Source organism: Pecten maximus, chromosome 8 (assembly GCF_902652985.1).
Source record: "Pecten maximus chromosome 8, xPecMax1.1, whole genome shotgun sequence".
NCBI classification, from domain to species: Eukaryota; Metazoa; Mollusca; class Bivalvia; order Pectinida; family Pectinidae; genus Pecten; species Pecten maximus.
The window spans coordinates 570,457-591,329 of record NC_047022.1 but is presented as its reverse complement, the minus strand read 5'-3'; the positions used below and the strand labels follow the sequence as shown (position 1 = coordinate 591,329).

The following is a 20,873-nucleotide window of genomic DNA, read 5'->3' as shown; positions in this document are numbered from 1 at the left end:
TTACCTGTCTGTTGTCAGTTTGTTCATCAGTCCATGAATGACTTTCCTGGTCTGGTGTCAGTTTGTTCATCAGTCCATGAATGACGTACCTGTCTGATGTCAGTTTGTTCATCAGTCCATGAATGACTTACCTGTCTGGTGTCAGTTTGTTCATCAGTCCATGAATTACCTGTCTGTTGTCAGTTTGTTCATCAGTCCATGAATGACTTTCCTCTCTGATGTCAGTTTGTTCATCAGTCCATGAATGACTTTCCTGTCTGTTGTCAGTTTGTTCATCAGTCCATGAATTACCTGTCTGTTGTCAGTTTGTTCATCAGTCCATGAATGACTTACCTGTCTGTTGTCAGTTTGTTCATCAGTCCATGAATGACTTTCCTGGTCTGGTGTCAGTTTGTTCATCAGTCCATGAATTACCTGTCTGATGTCAGTAAGTTCATCAGTTCATGAATGACTTACCTGTCTGGTGTCAGTTTGTTCATCAGTCCATGACTTACCTGTCTGATGTCAGTTAGTTCATCAGTCCATGACTTACCTGTCTGGTGTCAGTTTGTTCATCAGTCCATGACTTACCTGTCTGATGTCAGTTTGTTCATCAGTCCATAAATAACCTGGCTGATGTCGGTTTGTTCATCAGTCCATGACTTACCTGTCTGACATTATCAATGTCACCATAGATGAAGATAAACCCCTGGTAGAGGTGAGTCAGCTGTCTCCTGAGCAGCTCGTTACTGTCTGTGGGAAGACCTTCTAATGCCTGAAACAAATTAACAACCTTCAATCAACATAGTTTTAGGACCTTATACTACATTACTCCTTAGGGAAACAAGGGCCCAATGGCCTTGTATTTCTCACCTCCTATCTAGCGATCCTTTTTATACACTAACAAAATTAAAAACAAATGTATCAGAGACCAGATATTAGATTTCACGGCCAACAGGTTATTTGTAATGGTGTCTTATAAATATGTTGGCCAATTCAAATCTAAATCATGGTCAAGGTCATTCATTTGAAGAAACTTGGAACATCCCAGCATATATAGTACAGACCATTGGCCTCTTGGTTAGTGAGAAGTCCTTATAAAGATCTCAGCCGATTTGACCCAATGACATTAAATGCCAGTCAAGGTCATTTCTTTGGACAAACCTGGTAGCCCTTCTACACAGCATGTTACAGACCCTTTGGCCTCTTGTTTATTTAGAATAAGGCGTTTAAAAAATATTAGCGTATCTGAACCTGTGATCTCAAATGTAAGTCAAGGTCGTTCATTTGAACAACTTGGAAACTTTTAACTCAAGCATGCTACGGACCCAATATCAAGTCTGTGGCCTCTTGGTTATTGAGAAGAATTTATTTAAATATCTAAGCCTATTTAAATTTGACCCCTATGACCTTGAATATGAGCCAAGGTCATTCATTTTAATAAGCCTGGCAGTTCCTCACCCCAGCATATCACATATCTTAATATCACTTCCTTGTTCCTCTTGTTATTGAGAATAAGACATTTAAAGATTTTAGCCTATTTGACCCCTGTGACCTTGAATGTAAGTCAAGTTGGCTCATTTGATCAACATGGGAACCAGAGACCTATATAGGTCTCTGTGGGAACCCTTAACCCAAGCTACAGACGCAATTATCAAGTCCCTGGGCTTCTTGGTTATTGAGGAAAAGTAATTTAGATATATATTCCTATTTGACCCCTGTGACTTTGAATGTCAGACAAATAGTGCAATTAATACACAAAAGGTGTCCGTGAGCGTGGACAGGATATAAAGGTGAGTGTGGACAGGATATAAAGGTGTTCTACTCCATTACAACATCATCACTTACATACATACAGTTATGGAGTTAGAGGTCCCTAGTTCGGAGCCCCAGTATGGACAGGATATATAGGGGTTCTGAACTGTATAACATCCTCACTTACAAATGTGTAGTTCCTCACGCGTTTCAGACAGTACTTTTCCTGATGTAGTTTGAAAATCGAGGGAGCAGATTTGCTGATTGCTGACCGTAGGAATTCAGAAACACCCATCAGCTGACCACACACTGAGCACTGGTCATCAATAGAAATCTACAATGTAAATAACAGTCTATCACATCAGCTGACCCCACACCAACCACTGGTCATCTATATCTACAATGTAAATAACAGTCTATCACATCAGCTGACCACTTACTGACCACTGGTCATCTATATCTACAATGATCACATCCAGGATATGCATATTGACCAAATTTAAATGCTCTGAAATTATCATACACATGTACTTTAAACAATTAAGTGCCTTCCTGAATAATATTGTATCTTTGTTATATCTGTTTAGCTATTTATGTGGGAAATTGTTAAACACTTTGATAATATTGATCATCATAAAAACAACATCAATGATATTTGTATACAATATGGCAGTCATCAGTTTACTGATCACTCTAAAATAAATCACCTACCATCAGGTAAACTAAAATATAGGCACTAAGGTAAATCACTACGCACCAAGGCAAGGTAAATTACTAGACACCAGGTAAATTACTAGACACCAGGTAAATTACTAGACACCAGGTAAAGTACTAGGGACCAAGGTAAATCACTAGACATCAAGGTAAATCACCAGACACCAAGGTAAATCACCAGACACCAAGGTAAATCACCTGACACCAAGGTAAATCACCTGACACCAAGGTAAATCACTAGACATCAAGGTAAATCACCAGACACCAACGTAAATCAGTAGACACCAAGGTAAATCACCTGACACCAAGGTAAATCACTAGACACAAAGGTAAATCACAAGACACCAAGGTAAATCACTAGATACCAAGGTAAATCAGTAGACACCAAGATAAATCACAAGACACCAAGATAAATCACTAGACACCAAGGTAAATCACTAGACACCAAGGTAAATCACTAGATACCAAGGTAAATCACCAGACACCAAGGTAAATCAGTAGACACCAAGATAAATCACAAGACATCAAGGTAAATCACTAGATACCAATATAAATCACTAGACACCAAGGTAAATCAGTAGACACCAAGATAAATCACAAGACACCAAGATAAATCACAAGACACCAAGGTAAATCACTAGGCACAAATGTAAAACACTAGGCACAAATGTAAAACACTAGACACCAAGGTAAAACACTAGGCACAAATGTAAAACACTAGGCACCAATGTAAATCACTAGACACCAAGGTAAATCACTAGACACCAAGGTAAAACACTAGACATCAAAGTAAATCACTAGACACCAAGGTAAAACACTAGGCACCAATGTAAATCACTAGACACCAAGGTAAAACACTAGACACCAAAGTAAATCACTAGACACCAAGGTAAAACACTAGGCACCAATGTTAATCACTAGACACCAAGGTAAAACACTAGACACCAAGGTAAATCACTAGACACCAAGGTAAATCACTAGACACCAATGTAAAACACTAGGCACCAAGGTAAATCACTAGATACCAATGTAAAACACTAGACACCAATGTAAAACACTAGACACCAATGTAAAACACTAGACACCAAGGTAAATCACTAGACACCAAGGTAAATCACTAGATACCAATGTAAAACACTAGGCACCAATGTAAAACACTAGACACCAATGTAAAACACTAGACACCAAGGTAAATCACTAGACACCAAGGTAAAACACTAGACACCAATGTAAAACACTAGACACCAAGGTTAATCACTAGACACCAAGGTAAATCACTAGGCACCAATGTAAAACACTAGGCACCAATGTAAAACACTAGACACCAATGTAAATCACTAGACACCAATGTAAAAACACTGAAAAAACCAAGGTTAAAATCCTGACACCAAGAAAATCCTAGCACCAAGTAAAACCTAGGCACCAATTAAAAAACTAGACCCCTTTAAAAACCTAGACCCCCAAGTAAAATCACAAAAAACCCAAAGGAAATCACTTAACACCCAAAGGTTAACCTAGAACCTTTAAAATCACTCCCCCCAACACAAACCCAAGGTAAATCAAAATCCACCTTCCCTACACCAATTAAAACCCTCCCACAAATAAATCCTTGCCCCGGTTTTTCCTTTCCGGTTCCTAACACCATTCCCACCGTCACCAACCCGGGATCACTAACCCAAGGAAAATCACTAACCCAAGGTAAACCACTAGGCACCAAGGTTAATCACTGCCCCAAAAGAAAAAACACTAGGCACCAAGGTTAATCACTAACCCCCAATTTAAAAAACCTAGACCCATTAAATCACAATCCAAGGAAAATCACAAACCCAAGGAAAATCCTAGCAACCAATGTAAAACACTAGACACCAATGTAAAACACTAGGCACCAATGTAAATCACTAGGCACAAATGTAAAACACTAGACACCAAGGTAAATCACTAGACACCCAGGTAAAACACTAGGCACCAATGTAAAACACTAGACACCAAGGTAAATCACTAGACACCAAGGTAAATCACTAGACACCAAGGTAAAACACTAGGCACCAAGGTAAATCACTAGGCACCAATGTAAAACACTAGGCACCAAGGTAAATCACTAGACACTAAGGTAAATCACTAGACACCAAAGTAAAACACTAGGCACCAATGTAAAACACTAGACACAAAGGTAAATCACTAGACACCAAGGTAAAACACTAGGCACCAATGTAAAACACTAGACACCAAGGTTAATCACTAGACACCAAGGTTAATCACTAGATACCAATGTAAAACACTAGACACCAAGGTAAAACACTAGGCACCAAGGTAAATCACTAGACACCAAGGTAAATCACTAGACACCAAGGTAAAACACTAGGCACCAATGTAAATCACTAGACACCAATGTAAAACACTAGGCACAAAGGTAAATCACTAGACACCAAGGTAAATCACTAGATACCAAGGTAAAACACTAGGCACCAATGTAAAACACTAGACACAAAGGTAAATCACTAGACACCAATGTAAAACACTAGACACCAATGTAAAACACTAGACACCAATGTAAAACACTAGACACCAAGGTAAATCACTAGACACCAAGGTAAAACACTAGGCACCAAGGTAAATCACTAGATACCAATGTAAAACACTAGGCACCAATGTAAAACACTAGACACAAAGGTAAATCACTAGACACCAAGGTAAATCACTAGATACCAAGGTAAATCACTAGACACCAAGGTAAAACACTAGGCACCAATGTAAAACACTAGGCACCAAGGTAAATAACTAGGCACCAATGTAAAACACTAGACACTAAGGTAATTCACTAGACACCAAGGTAAAACACTAGACACCAAGGTAAATCACTAGGCACCAATGTAAAACACTAGACACAAAGGTAAATCATTAGACACCAAGGTAAATCACTAGACACCAAGGTAAATCACTAGGCACCAAGGTAAATCACTACACACCAATGTAAAACACTAGACACCAAGGTAAATCACTAGACACCAATGTAAAACACTAGACACCAATGTAAAACACTAGACACCAAGGTTAATCACTAGGCACCAAGGTAAATCACTACACACCAATGTAAAACACTAGACACCAAGGTAAATCACTAGACACCAATGTAAAACACTAGACACCAAGGTAAATCACTAGACACCAAGGTAAATCACTAGATACCAATGTAAAACACTAGACACCAAGGTAAATCACTAGACACCAAGGTAAAACACTAGACACCAAGGTAAATCACTAGGCACCAATGTAAAACACTAGACACTAAGGTAATTCACTAGACACCAATGTAAAACACTAGACACCAAGGTAAATCACTAGGCACCAATGTAAAACACTAGACACCAAGGTAAATCACTAGGCACCAAGGTAAATCACTAGGGACAAAGGTAAATTACTAGGCACCAAGGTTAATTCATTAGTCACCAAGGTAACCAGTCACCAGTCCATCATTGAACATGAACATGTATTAGCCACCAATCAAACATTGATCACCAGTCAAACATTGGTCACCAGTTCATCATCAGTCACCAGCCAAACATCGGCCAGTGACTGTATGTCATTGTATACTTACATAAGGTGGATAGAAATAAAGGATTGCATCCTTCATGTCATCTTCCTCTCGCTTCAACACATCATGGTCGTAGATAAAGAACACACCAACCTCACCAGTTGTCCTGTCATCAAAAAAGGTACAGGCACATAAGATCTATAGAATACAGTCATCTGTATGTATACTGTACAGGTACATCAGATCTACAGTCACGTATACTGTACAGGTACATCATATCTACAGTCACGTGTACAGATACATCAGATCTACAGTCACGTATACTGTACAGGTACATCAGATCTACAGTCTCGTGTACTGTACAGGTACATCAGATCTACAGTCACGTGTACAGATACATCAGATCTACAGTCACGTATACTGTACAGGTACATCATATCTACAGTCACGTATACTGTACAGGTACATCAGATCTACAGTCAGGTATACTGTACAGGTACATCAGATCTACAGTCACGTATACTGTACAGGTACATCATATCTACAGTCACGTATACTGTACAGGTACATCAGATCTACAGTCTCGTGTACTGTACAGGTACATCAGATCTACAGTCACGTATACTGTACAGGTACATCAGATCTACAGTCACGTATACTGTACAGGTACATCAGATCTACAGTCACGTGTACTGTACAGGTACATCATATCTACAGTCACGTGTACTGTACAGGTACATCATATCTACAGTCACGTATACTGTACAGGTACATCATATCTACAGTCACGTATACTGTACAGGTACATCAGATCTACAGTCTCGTGTACTGTACAGGTACATCATATCTACAGTCACCTATACTGTACAGGTACATCAGATCTACACTCACGTATACTGTACAGGTACATCAGATCTACAGTCACATGTACAGGTACATCAGATCTACAGTCTCGTGTACTGTACAGGTACATCATATCTACAGTCACCTTTACTGTACAGGTACATCAGATCTACAGTCTCGTGTACTGTACAGGTACATCAGATCTACAGTCACCTATACTGTACAGGTACATCAGATCTACAGTCACCTATACTGTACAGGTACATCAGATCTACAGTCACGTATACTGTACAGGTACATCAGATCTACAGTCACGTATACTGTACAGGTACATCAGATCTACAGTCACGTATACTGTACAGGTACATCAGATCTACAGTCACGTATACTGTACAGGTACATCAGATCTACAGTCACGTGTACTGTACAGGTACATCAGATCTACAGTCACGTGTACTGTACAGGTACATCAGATCTACAGTCACGTATACTGTACAGGTACATCATATCTACAGTCACGTGTACTGTACAGGTACATCAGATCTACAGTCACGTGTACTGTACAGGTACATCAGATCTACAGTCACGTATACTGTACAGGTACATCAGATCTACAGTCACGTATACTGTACAGGTACATCAGATCTACAGTCACGTGTACTGTACAGGTACATCAGATCTACAGTCACGTGTACTGTACAGGTACATCAGATCTACAGTCACGTGTACTGTACAGGTACATCAGATCTACAGTCACGTATACTGTACAGGTACATCAGATCTACAGTCACGTGTACTGTACAGGTACATCAGATCTACAGTCACGTATACTGTACAGGTACATCAGATCTACAGTCACGTGTACTGTACAGGTACATCAGATCTACAGTCACGTATACTGTACAGGTACATCAGATCTACAGTCACGTATACTGTACAGGTACATCAGATCTACAGTCACGTTACTGTACAGGTACATCAGATCTACAGTCACGTATACTGTACAGGTACATCAGATCTACAGTCACGTATACTGTACAGGTACATCAGATCTACAGTCACGTATACTGTACAGGTACATCATATCTACAGTCACGTGTACTGTACAGGTACATCAGATCTACAGTCACGTATACTGTACAGGTACATCATATCTACAGTCGTGTATATACTGTACAGGTACATCAGATCTACAGTCACGTATACTGTACAGGTACATCAGATCTACAGTCACGTATACTGTACAGGTACATCAGATCTACAGTCACCTATACTGTACAGGTACATCAGATCTACAGTCACCTATACTGTACAGGTACATCAGATCTACAGTCACGTATACTGTACAGGTACATCATATCTACAGTCACGTATACTGTACAGGTACATCAGATCTACAGTCACGTATACTGTACAGGTACATCATATCTACAGTCACGTATACTGTACAGGTACATCAGATCTACAGTCACGTATACTGTACAGGTACATCATATCTACAGTCACGTATACTGTACAGGTACATCAGATCTACAGTCACGTGTACTGTACAGGTACATCAGATCTACAGTCACGTATACTGTACAGGTACATCATATCTACAGTCACGTATACTGTACAGGTACATCAGATCTACAGTCACGTATACTGTACAGGTACATCAGATCTACAGTCACGTATACTGTACAGGTACATCAGATCTACAGTCACGTATACTGTACAGGTACATCAGATCTACAGTCACGTATACTGTACAGGTACATCAGATCTACAGTCACGTGTACTGTACAGGTACATCAGATCTACAGTCACGTATACTGTACAGGTACATCAGATCTACAGTCACGTATACTGTACAGGTACATCAGATCTACAGTCACGTATACTGTACAGGTACATCAGATCTACAGTCACGTATACTGTACAGGTACATCATATCTACAGTCACGTATACTGTACAGGTACATCAGATCTACAGTCACGTATACTGTACAGGTACATCAGATCTACAGTCACGTATACTGTACAGGTACATCAGATCTACAGTCACGTATACTGTACAGGTACATCAGATCTACAGTCACGTATACTGTACAGGTACATCAGATCTACAGTCACGTATACTGTACAGGTACATCAGATCTACAGTCACGTATACTGTACAGGTACATCAGATCTACAGTCACGTGTACTGTACAGGTACATCAGATCTACAGTCACGTATACTGTACAGGTACATCAGATCTACAGTCACGTATACTGTACAGGTACATCAGATCTACAGTCACGTGTACTGTACAGGTACATCAGATCTACAGTCACGTATACTGTACAGGTACATCAGATCTACAGTCACGTATACTGTACAGGTACATCAGATCTACAGTCACGTATACTGTACAGGTACATCAGATCTACAGTCACGTATACTGTACAGGTACATCAGATCTACAGTCACGTATACTGTACAGGTACATCAGATCTACAGTCACGTATACTGTACAGGTACATCAGATCTACAGTCACGTATACTGTACAGGTACATCAGATCTACAGTCACGTATACTGTACAGGTACATCAGATCTACAGTCACGTATACTGTACAGGTACATCAGATCTACAGTCACGTATACTGTACAGGTACATCAGATCTACAGTCACGTATACTGTACAGGTACATCAGATCTACAGTCACGTATACTGTACAGGTACATCAGATCTACAGTCACGTATACTGTACAGGTACATCAGATCTACAGTCACGTATACTGTACAGGTACATCAGATCTACAGTCACGTATACTGTACAGGTACATCAGATCTACAGTCACGTATACTGTACAGGTACATCAGATCTACAGTCACGTATACTGTACAGGTACATCAGATCTACAGTCACGTATACTGTACAGGTACATCAGATCTACAGTCACGTATACTGTACAGGTACATCAGATCTACAGTCACGTATACTGTACAGGTACATCAGATCTACAGTCACGTGTACTGTACAGGTACATCAGATCTACAGTCACGTATACTGTACAGGTACATCAGATCTACAGTCACGTATACTGTACAGGTACATCAGATCTACAGTCACGTATACTGTACAGGTACATCAGATCTACAGTCACGTATACTGTACAGGTACATCAGATCTACAGTCACGTATACTGTACAGGTACATCAGATCTACAGTCACGTGTACTGTACAGGTACATCAGATCTACAGTCACGTATACTGTACAGGTACATCAGATCTACAGTCACGTATACTGTACAGGTACATCAGATCTACAGTCACGTATACTGTACAGGTACATCAGATCTACAGTCACGTATACTGTACAGGTACATCAGATCTACAGTCACGTGTACTGTACAGGTACATCAGATCTACAGTCACGTATACTGTACAGGTACATCAGATCTACAGTCACGTATACTGTACAGGTACATCAGATCTACAGTCACGTATACTGTACAGGTACATCAGATCTACAGTCACGTATACTGTACAGGTACATCAGATCTACAGTCACGTATACTGTACAGGTACATCAGATCTACAGTCACGTATACTGTACAGGTACATCAGATCTACAGTCACGTATACTGTACAGGTACATCAGATCTACAGTCACGTATACTGTACAGGTACATCAGATCTACAGTCACGTATACTGTACAGGTACATCAGATCTACAGTCACGTATACTGTACAGGTACATCAGATCTACAGTCACGTATACTGTACAGGTACATCAGATCTACAGTCACGTATACTGTACAGGTACATCAGATCTACAGTCACGTATACTGTACAGGTACATCAGATCTACAGTCACGTATACTGTACAGGTACATCAGATCTACAGTCACGTATACTGTACAGGTACATCAGATCTACAGTCACGTATACTGTACAGGTACATCAGATCTACAGTCACGTATACTGTACAGGTACATCAGATCTACAGTCACGTATACTGTACAGGTACATCAGATCTACAGTCACGTATACTGTACAGGTACATCAGATCTACAGTCACGTATACTGTACAGGTACATCAGATCTACAGTCACGTATACTGTACAGGTACATCAGATCTACAGTCACGTATACTGTACAGGTACATCAGATCTACAGTCACGTATACTGTACAGGTACATCAGATCTACAGTCACGTATACTGTACAGGTACATCAGATCTACAGTCACGTGTACTGTACAGGTACATCAGATCTACAGTCACGTATACTGTACAGGTACATCAGATCTACAGTCACGTATACTGTACAGGTACATCAGATCTACAGTCACGTATACTGTACAGGTACATCAGATCTACAGTCACGTGTACTGTACAGGTACATCAGATCTACAGTCACGTATACTGTACAGGTACATCAGATCTACAGTCACGTATACTGTACAGGTACATCAGATCTACAGTCACGTATACTGTACAGGTACATCAGATCTACAGTCACGTATACTGTACAGGTACATCAGATCTACAGTCACGTATACTGTACAGGTACATCAGATCTACAGTCACGTAGTACTGTACAGGTACATCAGATCTACAGTCACGTATACTGTACAGGTACATCAGATCTACAGTCACGTATACTGTACAGGTACATCAGATCTACAGTCACGTATACTGTACAGGTACATCAGATCTACAGTCACGTATACTGTACAGGTACATCAGATCTACAGTCACGTATACTGTACAGGTACATCAGATCTACAGTCACGTGTACTGTACAGGTACATCAGATCTACAGTCACCTATACTGTACAGGTACATCATATCTACAGTCACGTATACTGTACAGGTACATCAGATCTACAGTCACTGTACTGTACAGGTACATCAGATCTACAGTCACCTATACTGTACAGGTACATCAGATCTACAGTCACGTATACTGTACAGGTACATCAGATCTACAGTCACGTATACTGTACAGGTACATCAGATCTACAGTCACGTATACTGTACAGGTACATCAGATCTACAGTCACGTATACTGTACAGGTACATCAGATCTACAGTCACGTATACTGTACAGGTACATCAGATCTACAGTCACGTATACTGTACAGGTACATCAGATCTACAGTCACGTATACTGTACAGGTACATCAGATCTACAGTCACGTATACTGTACAGGTACATCAGATCTACAGTCACGTATACTGTACAGTACATCATATCTACAGTCACATGTACTGTACAGGTACATCAGATCTACAGTCACGTATACTGTACAGGTACATCAGATCTACAGTCACGTGTACTGTACAGGTACATCAGATCTACAGTCACGTATACTGTACAGGTACATCAGATCTACAGTCACTATACTGTACAGGTACATCAGATCTACAGTCACGTATACTGTACAGGTACATCAGATCTACAGTCACGTATACTGTACAGGTACATCAGATCTACAGTCACGTATACTGTACAGGTACATCAGATCTACAGTCACGTGTACTGTACAGGTAAAACAGATCTACAGTCACATACTGTGTACTGTACAGGTAACAATATTTAGAAAAGAATTCTTATCTTTAGATTTATTTATTTCCACAAAAGTATCTCTCTTTTGATACTCTGGATCCATTATTACAGTGAACGTGCCTTGATTACCACCATACGTAGCCTAATTGTGTATCATAATGTAACAAATTACGGTATAGATTAGGCAAAAATCAGATCCTGAGGCCGCTCATGTAAACAAACAAAAATACGTGCAGTATAACTATGTATAGATCAGAGAATATTACTGCTATATACGGGTTATCACAGTGTAACATGAACTGTACAGCTACCAATCACTGCATTATGACTAGCCCGAGTTTCCTCTGGCCCTGACACCATCTCTGGTGTCAGGGCCAGTGGAAACTCGGGCTACATTATGACATGCAGATTATCTTCAGGTGAAAACAGCTTATCCCAATAGAGATTCTTAACAGACAAGTTTGAACGGTATACGATAATTGTTTTTACCTGAGTCTGTGGTTAGCCATGACGTATATAACATGTCGTCCCCAACAGACTGTCACCCTCGTGATTTACTTGTAAACCACTTAGGTTGTAATGCTGAACGCTCCCCGGAACAGTCACTGTTAACGGCCATTTTTTATGTCACATGATATTGGATCACGTGATCTTCTATGGTAGGAATTTGATGTTGCACGGGTTCGACGTTCTGCGGAGGCAGCTTTTACCAGATTTTTTTTCTTTTTTTTTTTCGTTATATATTATTTGAGAGACGTTTTAATTCTTTGTAGTAATTATCACTTGATTTGCAGTTCAATTTACCTACAAACCATCTGTCATTTATACACATTTAGCCTAAAAGACACTGTGCACTGACCGACGTACGCCCCTGACTGAATGTCACTTAAATTTATCAAAATACACAACTACAACATGATAGCATCACAGAGTAAAACCTAAAAAAATAGTTCGCATAGATTAGTATAAAATCTCGATATACACATGTGAAATACTCAAACATTATCACTGACTACTCCCCTAAACTAGATAGAGATTTTCACGCTAAATACAGTACATGTATATCTGTCTCTGCCAGGATGTACATGTACGAATATACAGTCTACGTGATTATGAACTTATTATATAGACTAATGAGATTCAATTTCTGTATGAAATATTTGTTTACTTTTCTTTGCTATTATAGTTTGTTTTGTATAGATATAGAGGGGGGGGGGGGGGGGGGGGGTGGTAGGGGGATGAATTGATAACCTATAGATCTCCATTTTTCACCGGCAAGATATACACTGAATTTTAATTCCTATGACTATCTTTATAATAACTTAAACCAGATATAAATAATCTTGAGTGTAGGTTTAAAGATACAGTATATTTTATCTTTTTGTATCGGATGAAAAAACTAGCTATACTGAGCTATATAGTTAGTTACACTTCTTTTGCATTACAACATATTTACTTGTGTAATTAATATTATTAAGTACAAAAAAGTTGTATGCAAAAGAAATCAAATATGAAAATCAAAATATGTTTTTATTTCCTGTTGATTTGACAGTATTCGCAATAATACATACAATCTGTTACAAATCCGTTTCTCCTGAACTAGTTTTACATTATATATCCCATAATTACATTACAATCATTGTAAATATTATATATCTAACATATGATATAAGCAATATTAAGACCAAGCTACATTTTGTATTACAGTCATAGAACGTACTTATTATAAACCTTAACTTGCACAATATCACAAAATTGGTTATTTAACAGAACGCTTAAATCACCAAAATATTTTAGATACAATGTAGATTCCATGGGAACCCTTAAAACAGTCAAGGAAAATAAGACCATTAGTTGTTAGATGGCTTTAAAAATTCAAAATTTACACGGTGCAGATGTGATTGAAAAGTTGTCTTTGTTACATTCCTATTTAAATATATAAAATCAATTTTCGGGTCAAAATTAGAAAGATTTCCGGCGAAGACAGACGACTCTCTTTTTTACAAGAACTTATTAAATATATCTGTGTTTCTTTTATGTTCAGATCATTTTAAACATACAGTTAATACACCGACACAGTATGATATCTACATTAGTCGTCTAAGGGATTTGCTCCATATTCGCCGTCGCCAGTTACGAGGGCCCTCCCTCGTGAAAACAAAGACACGTTTCACAGCAACCAAAACGTTTAAACTTCCAAAAACATGTGATCCTGGATACAAAATACGCACGGAACACTGAACAGCAAGAATTTATTTTTAATTTGATGAAAACACCTTCTATAGGCTTATACAAAAACACACATTTCTAACTGAAGGACATGGCATAACTCGTTAAATCTAGATACGACGTGTTCATGGTGACATAAGCCCGCCACATAAGTACACGTCACGTGCACGTTGTTATTCGTTTGTGTGAGTGCATCTTTTTCATTTTATTTCCTAATGAAAAGAGTAGTTTCGCCCCTACCACATAATTCACTTTTTTTTACTTGGTGGCCAAACAACTTTGAATTCGATGAATCAGTTTACAGCCAGACGGAAAATGAATTAATACGCGTGGTGTCTTCAAACTCCTTGGTATATTCTCAGCTGTATAAATAAACTCCATTTGCCACATTCTAATATCCTACAAGGTATATACAGTGTATATAATTAGTATATTTCTCAAAATCCAAGATGGTCGCCTATCGGTCATTTTGTTTTTCCGATCAATAAATTTAAATTCAAATGGCGCAACTAAGGTCCAAGGGAAACCTACAAGTGAATTATAGGGAATATCCCTCCAGTACATTTCGAGAAATAGCGATAACAACTTCAATTCAATTATCAAAATCCAAGATGGCTACCTGTCAGCCATTTGATTTTTTTCTGATAAAAAATCTAAAATGGCACAACTAGAAACCAAGAGAAACCTACATATGAAGTTTGAGGAATATCCCTACAATAAAAGTACTTTTCGAGAAACGGTGACAGCAAGGATTGTTTACGGATGAACAGACGACAGACAGACCACGGACGCAGTACGATTTGAATAGCCCACCATTTGATGGTGGTGTGCTAACAAAATATTATATTTATTAAGTTTTTTTTATTTTATCTTTATTTTCATGACAGCTAGAGAATTGTTTCCCGCATTTTTCACAGGTAACAGGTATACGCATGTACATGTATCTCCGTTTCTCAACGTTCTACAGGTAAATGACTACAGGTAATACACAGGTAATACACAGGTAAATGACTACAGGTAAAACACAGGTAAAACACAGGCAAATGACTACAGGTAATACACAGGTAATACACCGGTAAATGACTACAGGTAATACACAGGTAATACACAGGAAAATGACTATATGTAAAACACAGGTAAAACACAGGTAAAATCAATATGGTACAGACAATGATTGGTTTCCCGTTGTTCTCCTATATCAGCACTTTTCTCTGAACAACACCTCGTCTCGCTGTGTACTGATAGTGTCAACCTCACGTACGTAAAAAACAATGTATGTGCATACATTTCTTTAAAGTTTTAGGATAAAACTAGACGGTTTACGTCCAAAAGTTTGGTTTGATTTGTTTTACGTCCTATTAACAGCCAGGGCCATTTAAGGACGTGCCAGGTTTTGGAGGTGGAGGAAATCCCGGAGAAAAACCACCGGCCTACGGTCAGTACCTGGCAACTGCCCCACGTAGGTTTTCGAACTCGCAACCCAGAGGTGGAGGGATAGTGTTAAAGTGTCGGGACACCTTAACCATTCTGCCACCGCGGCCCTACACATCCAAGAGATTTACAAACATATTCTGTATGTCCCTTTGTTTAAATCAATCAATCAAATATATTGTTATTAAAGTGTCGCACACCAGATGTACAATACATATACATAGTTGGATAAGAGTTCGTGTAAAAACAACGCTTAAATCGGACGTCCATTCCAAAATGGAAATATCAGACATTACGAGTTAAAATAATTTAATAATCAAACACAATTATAAATGTAATTAATATTTATAGAATTTGTCGCCGTCGACATAAAATATAGCCAGGATTTGGCAGTAAAACGTAATATTACACTTTTATCACTGGGGAGCACTGAAATTTTTTCTGTATCGTTATCTATGTACGTGTATCAGAGACGCACAGATCTATGTACGTGTATCATGGTCGTACAGATCTATGTACGTGTATCAGAGACGCACAGATCTATGTACGTGTATCATGGTCGTACAGATCTATGTACGTGTATCAGGGTCGTACAGATCTATGTACGTGTATCAGAGACGCACAGATCTATGTACGTGTATCAAGGTCGTACATATCTATGTACGTGTATCAGGTTGGTACATATTTATGTACGTGTATCAGGTTGGTACAGATCTATGTACTTGTACCAGGGTTGTACAGACATGTGAACGTGTATCAGGGTGGTATAGACATATGTACGTGTATCAGGGTCGTACAGATCTATGTACGTGTATTAGGGTCGTACAGATCTATGTACGTGTATCAGGGTCGTACAGATCTATGTACGTGTATCAGGGTCGTACAGATCTATGTACGTGTATCAAAGTCGTACAAATATATGTACGTGTATCAGGGTCGTACAGATCTGTACGTGTATCAGGGTCGTACAGATCTATGTACGTGTATCAGGGTCGTACAGATCTATGTACGTGTATCAGGGTCGTACAGATCTATGTACGTGTATCAGGGTCGTACCGATCTATGTACGTGTATCAGGGTCCTATGTACGTGTATCAGGGTCGTACAGATCTATGTACGTGTATCAGGGTCGTACAGATCTATGTACGTGTATCAGGGTCGTACAGATCTATGTACGTGTATCAGGGTCGTACAGATCTGTGTACGTGTATCAGGTTGGTACATATTTATGTACGTGTATCAGGTTGGTACAGATCTATGTACTTGTACCAGGGTTGTACAGACATGTGAACGTGTATCAGGGTGGTATAGACATATGTACGTGTATCAGGGTCGTACAGATCTATGTACGTGTATCAGGGTCGTACAGATCTATGTACGTGTATCAGGGTCGTACATATATATGTACGTGTATCAGGGTCGTACAGATCTATGTACGTGTATCAGGGTCGTACAGATCTATGTACGTGTATCAGGGTCGTACAGATCTATGAACGTGTATCAGGGTCGTACAGATCTATGTACGTGCATCAGGGTCGTACAGATCTATGTACGTGTATCAGGGTCGTACAGATCTATGTACGTGTATCAGGGTCGTACAGATCTATGTACGTGTATCAGGGTCGTACAGATCTATGTACGTGTACCAGGGTCGTACAGACATGTGTACGTTTATCAGGGTCATACAGATCTATGTACGTGTATCAGGGTCGTACAGATCTATGTACGTGTATCAAAGTCGTACAAATATATGTACGTGTATCAGGGCCGTACAGATCTGTACGTGTATCAGGGTCGTACAGATCTATGTAGGTGTATCAGGGTCGTACAGATCTATGTACGTGTATCAGGGTCGTACAGATCTATGTACGTGTATCAGGGTCGTACAGATCTATGTACGTGTATCAGGGTCGTACAGATCTATGTACGTGTATCAGGGTCGTACAGATCTATGTACGTGTATCAGGGTCGTACAGATCTATGTACGTGTATCAGGGTCGTACAGACATGTGTACGTGTATCAGGGTGGTATAGACATATGTACGTGTATCAGGGTGGTACAGATCTATGTACGTGTATTAGGGTCGTGCAGATATATGTACGTTTATCAGGGTCATACAGATCTATGTACGTGTATCAGGGTCGTACAGATCTATGTACGTGTATCAAAGTCGTACAAATATATGTACGTGTATCAGGGCCGTACAGATCTGTACGTGTATCAGGGTCGTACAGATCTATGTACGTGTATCAGGGTCGTACAGATCTATGTACGTGTATCAGGGTCGTACAGATCTATGTACGTGTATCAGGGTCGTACAGATCTATGTACGTGTATCAGGGTCGTACAGATCTGTGTACGTGTATCAGGTTGGTACATATTTATGTACGTGTATCAGGTTGGTACAGATCTATGTACTTGTACCAGGGTTGTACAGACATGTGAACGTGTATCAGGGTGGTATAGACATATGTACGTGTATCAGGGTCGTACAGATCTATGTACGTGTATCAGGGTCGTACAGATCTATGTACGTGTATCAGGGTCGTACATATATATGTACGTGTATCAGGGTCGTACAGATCTATGTACGTGTATCAGGGTCGTACAGATCTATGTACGTGTATCAGGGTCGTACAGATCTATGTACGTGTATCAGGGTCGTACAGATCTATGTACGTGTATCAGGGTCGTACAGATCTATGTACGTGTATCAGGGTCGTACAGATCTATGTACGTGTACCAGGGTCGTACAGACATGTGTACGTTTATCAGGGTCGTACAGATATATGTACGTGTATCAGGGTCGTACAGATCTATGTACGTGTATCAAAGTCGTACAAATATATGTACGTGTATCAGGGCCGTACAGATCTGTACGTGTATCAGGTTCGTACAGATCTATGTACGTGTATCAGGGTCGTACCGATCTATGTACGTGTATCAGGGTCGTACAGATCTATGTACGTGTATCAGGGTCGTACAGATCTATGTACGTGTATCAGGGTCGTACAGATCTATGTACGTGTATCAGGGTCGTACAGATCTATGTACGTGTATCAGGGTCGTACAGATCTATGTACGTGTATCAGGGTCGTACAGATCTGTGTACGTGTATCAGGGTCGTACAGATCTGTGTACGTGTATCAGGGTCGTACAGATCTATGTACGTGTATCAGGGTCGTACAGATCTATGTACGTGTATCAGGGTCGTACAGATCTATGTACGTGTATCAGGGTCGTACAGATCTATGTACGTGTATCAGGGTCGTACAGATCTATGTACGTGTATCAGGGTCGTACAGATCTATGTACGTGTATCAGGGTCGTACAGATCTATGTACGTGTATCAGGGTCGTACAGATCTATGTACGTGTTTCAGGGTCGTACAGATCTATGTACGTGTATCAGGGTCGTACAGATCTATGTACGTGTATCATGGTCGTACAGATCTATGTACGTGTATCAGGGTCGTACAGATCTATGTACGTGTATCAGGGTCGTACAGATCTATGTACGTGTATCAGGGTCGTACATATCTATGTACGTGTATCAGGTTGGTACATATTTATGTACGTGTGTCAGGTTGGTACAGATATATGTACTTGTACCAGGGTTGTACAGACATGTGAACGTGTATCAGGGTGGTATAGACATATGTACGTGTATCAGGGTCGTACAGATCTATGTACGTGTACCAAAGTCGTACAGATCTATGTACGTGTACCAGGGTCGTACAGACATGTGTACGTGTATCAGGGTGGTATAGACATATGTACGTGTATCAGGGTCGTACAGATCTATGTACGTGTATTAGGGTCGTGCATATATATGTACGTTTATCAGGGTCATACAGATATATGTACGTGTATCAGGGTCGTACAGATCTTTGTACGTGTATTAGGGTCGTATAGATCTATGTACGTGTATCAGGGACGTACATATCTATGTACGTGTACCAGGGACGTACAGATCTATGTACGTGTATTAGGGTCGTACAGATCTATGTACGTGTATTAGGGTCGTCAGAAGCTTTGATATGGCAGCCACTGTAGTCATTTTTTTTAAACATGATTGTGCAATCATGGTTTTCCTGAACAATTCTTCACAAGTTCCACCAGTGAGATTGAGCTCTTACTCACCTGTAATGATCCCGAAATGATCCTGACAAAGTGTTGTTATTTTATGTGTCTGTCTGAAAGTTGGTCGCTTTTTTGAAAAACACATTTTAAATTTCTTTTCCTGGTGTCATTGAGTTGAAAATCAGGAGGAATGTTAAGGGGCGCCAACAAAGAGCTATTTTTTTTTCAAAATATCTTTCAGGGTTTTGTTTAGCATCACTATAAACACGTTTGCCATTTTCTTGGTTTCCTTACATACAGTTATTTACGACATTTAGTATGATCTTTATCCCTTTCTTCAATCCCAGTTTACATGTGTAATTTTGCTCTTTTTCATTTGTTCATTATTTTGCACCCGATGTTATATTCACATTACTTTTTTCATCTTTTCAAATTCCAGAACTCAAATTTGAGAAAGACCCATAATGGCCATTTACTGTAGTACTTTAAGCAATTGTTAATGAAGTTTCAATTAACTCCAACTTCCGGTAAGTGTGATTTAACTTCTTGGGTTCCACTTTAGGTCCAAAATGATTTTTATTTTCTATTAATGATCTGCCATCCGTTTTAAAATGTTCTCATTAACATTTGCGGAAAGTTTGTTTAAGTCAGTTAATGAAGTAACAGATAAAGGCTGAATGATTGGTGTCGTGACTGGGGATGAAAGTTAATATGAAAATGTGCTGTCATGTGAATTTTTCTTCGAAGAAAAACAGACCT

At 39.5% G+C, this 20,873-nt stretch overlaps 1 protein-coding gene across 1 annotated transcript in view; it reads right to left on the bottom strand.

Annotated features, from left to right (window-relative positions):
* Positions 1-12,988, bottom strand: part of LOC117333450 — a 28,374-nt gene extending 15,386 nt beyond the window's left edge. Inside the window, exons 1-4 of the mRNA XM_033892748.1 lie at positions 12,861-12,988; positions 6,044-6,146; positions 1,922-2,068; positions 647-754 (exon numbers count right to left, since the gene is read on the bottom strand). Of these exons, the coding sequence (XP_033748639.1) occupies positions 647-754; positions 1,922-2,068; positions 6,044-6,146; positions 12,861-12,880 (378 nt within the window). The 5' untranslated portion in view covers positions 12,881-12,988. The remainder of the gene's footprint in view (positions 1-646; positions 755-1,921; positions 2,069-6,043; positions 6,147-12,860) is intronic.
* Positions 12,989-20,873: the final 7,885 nt, after the last annotated feature.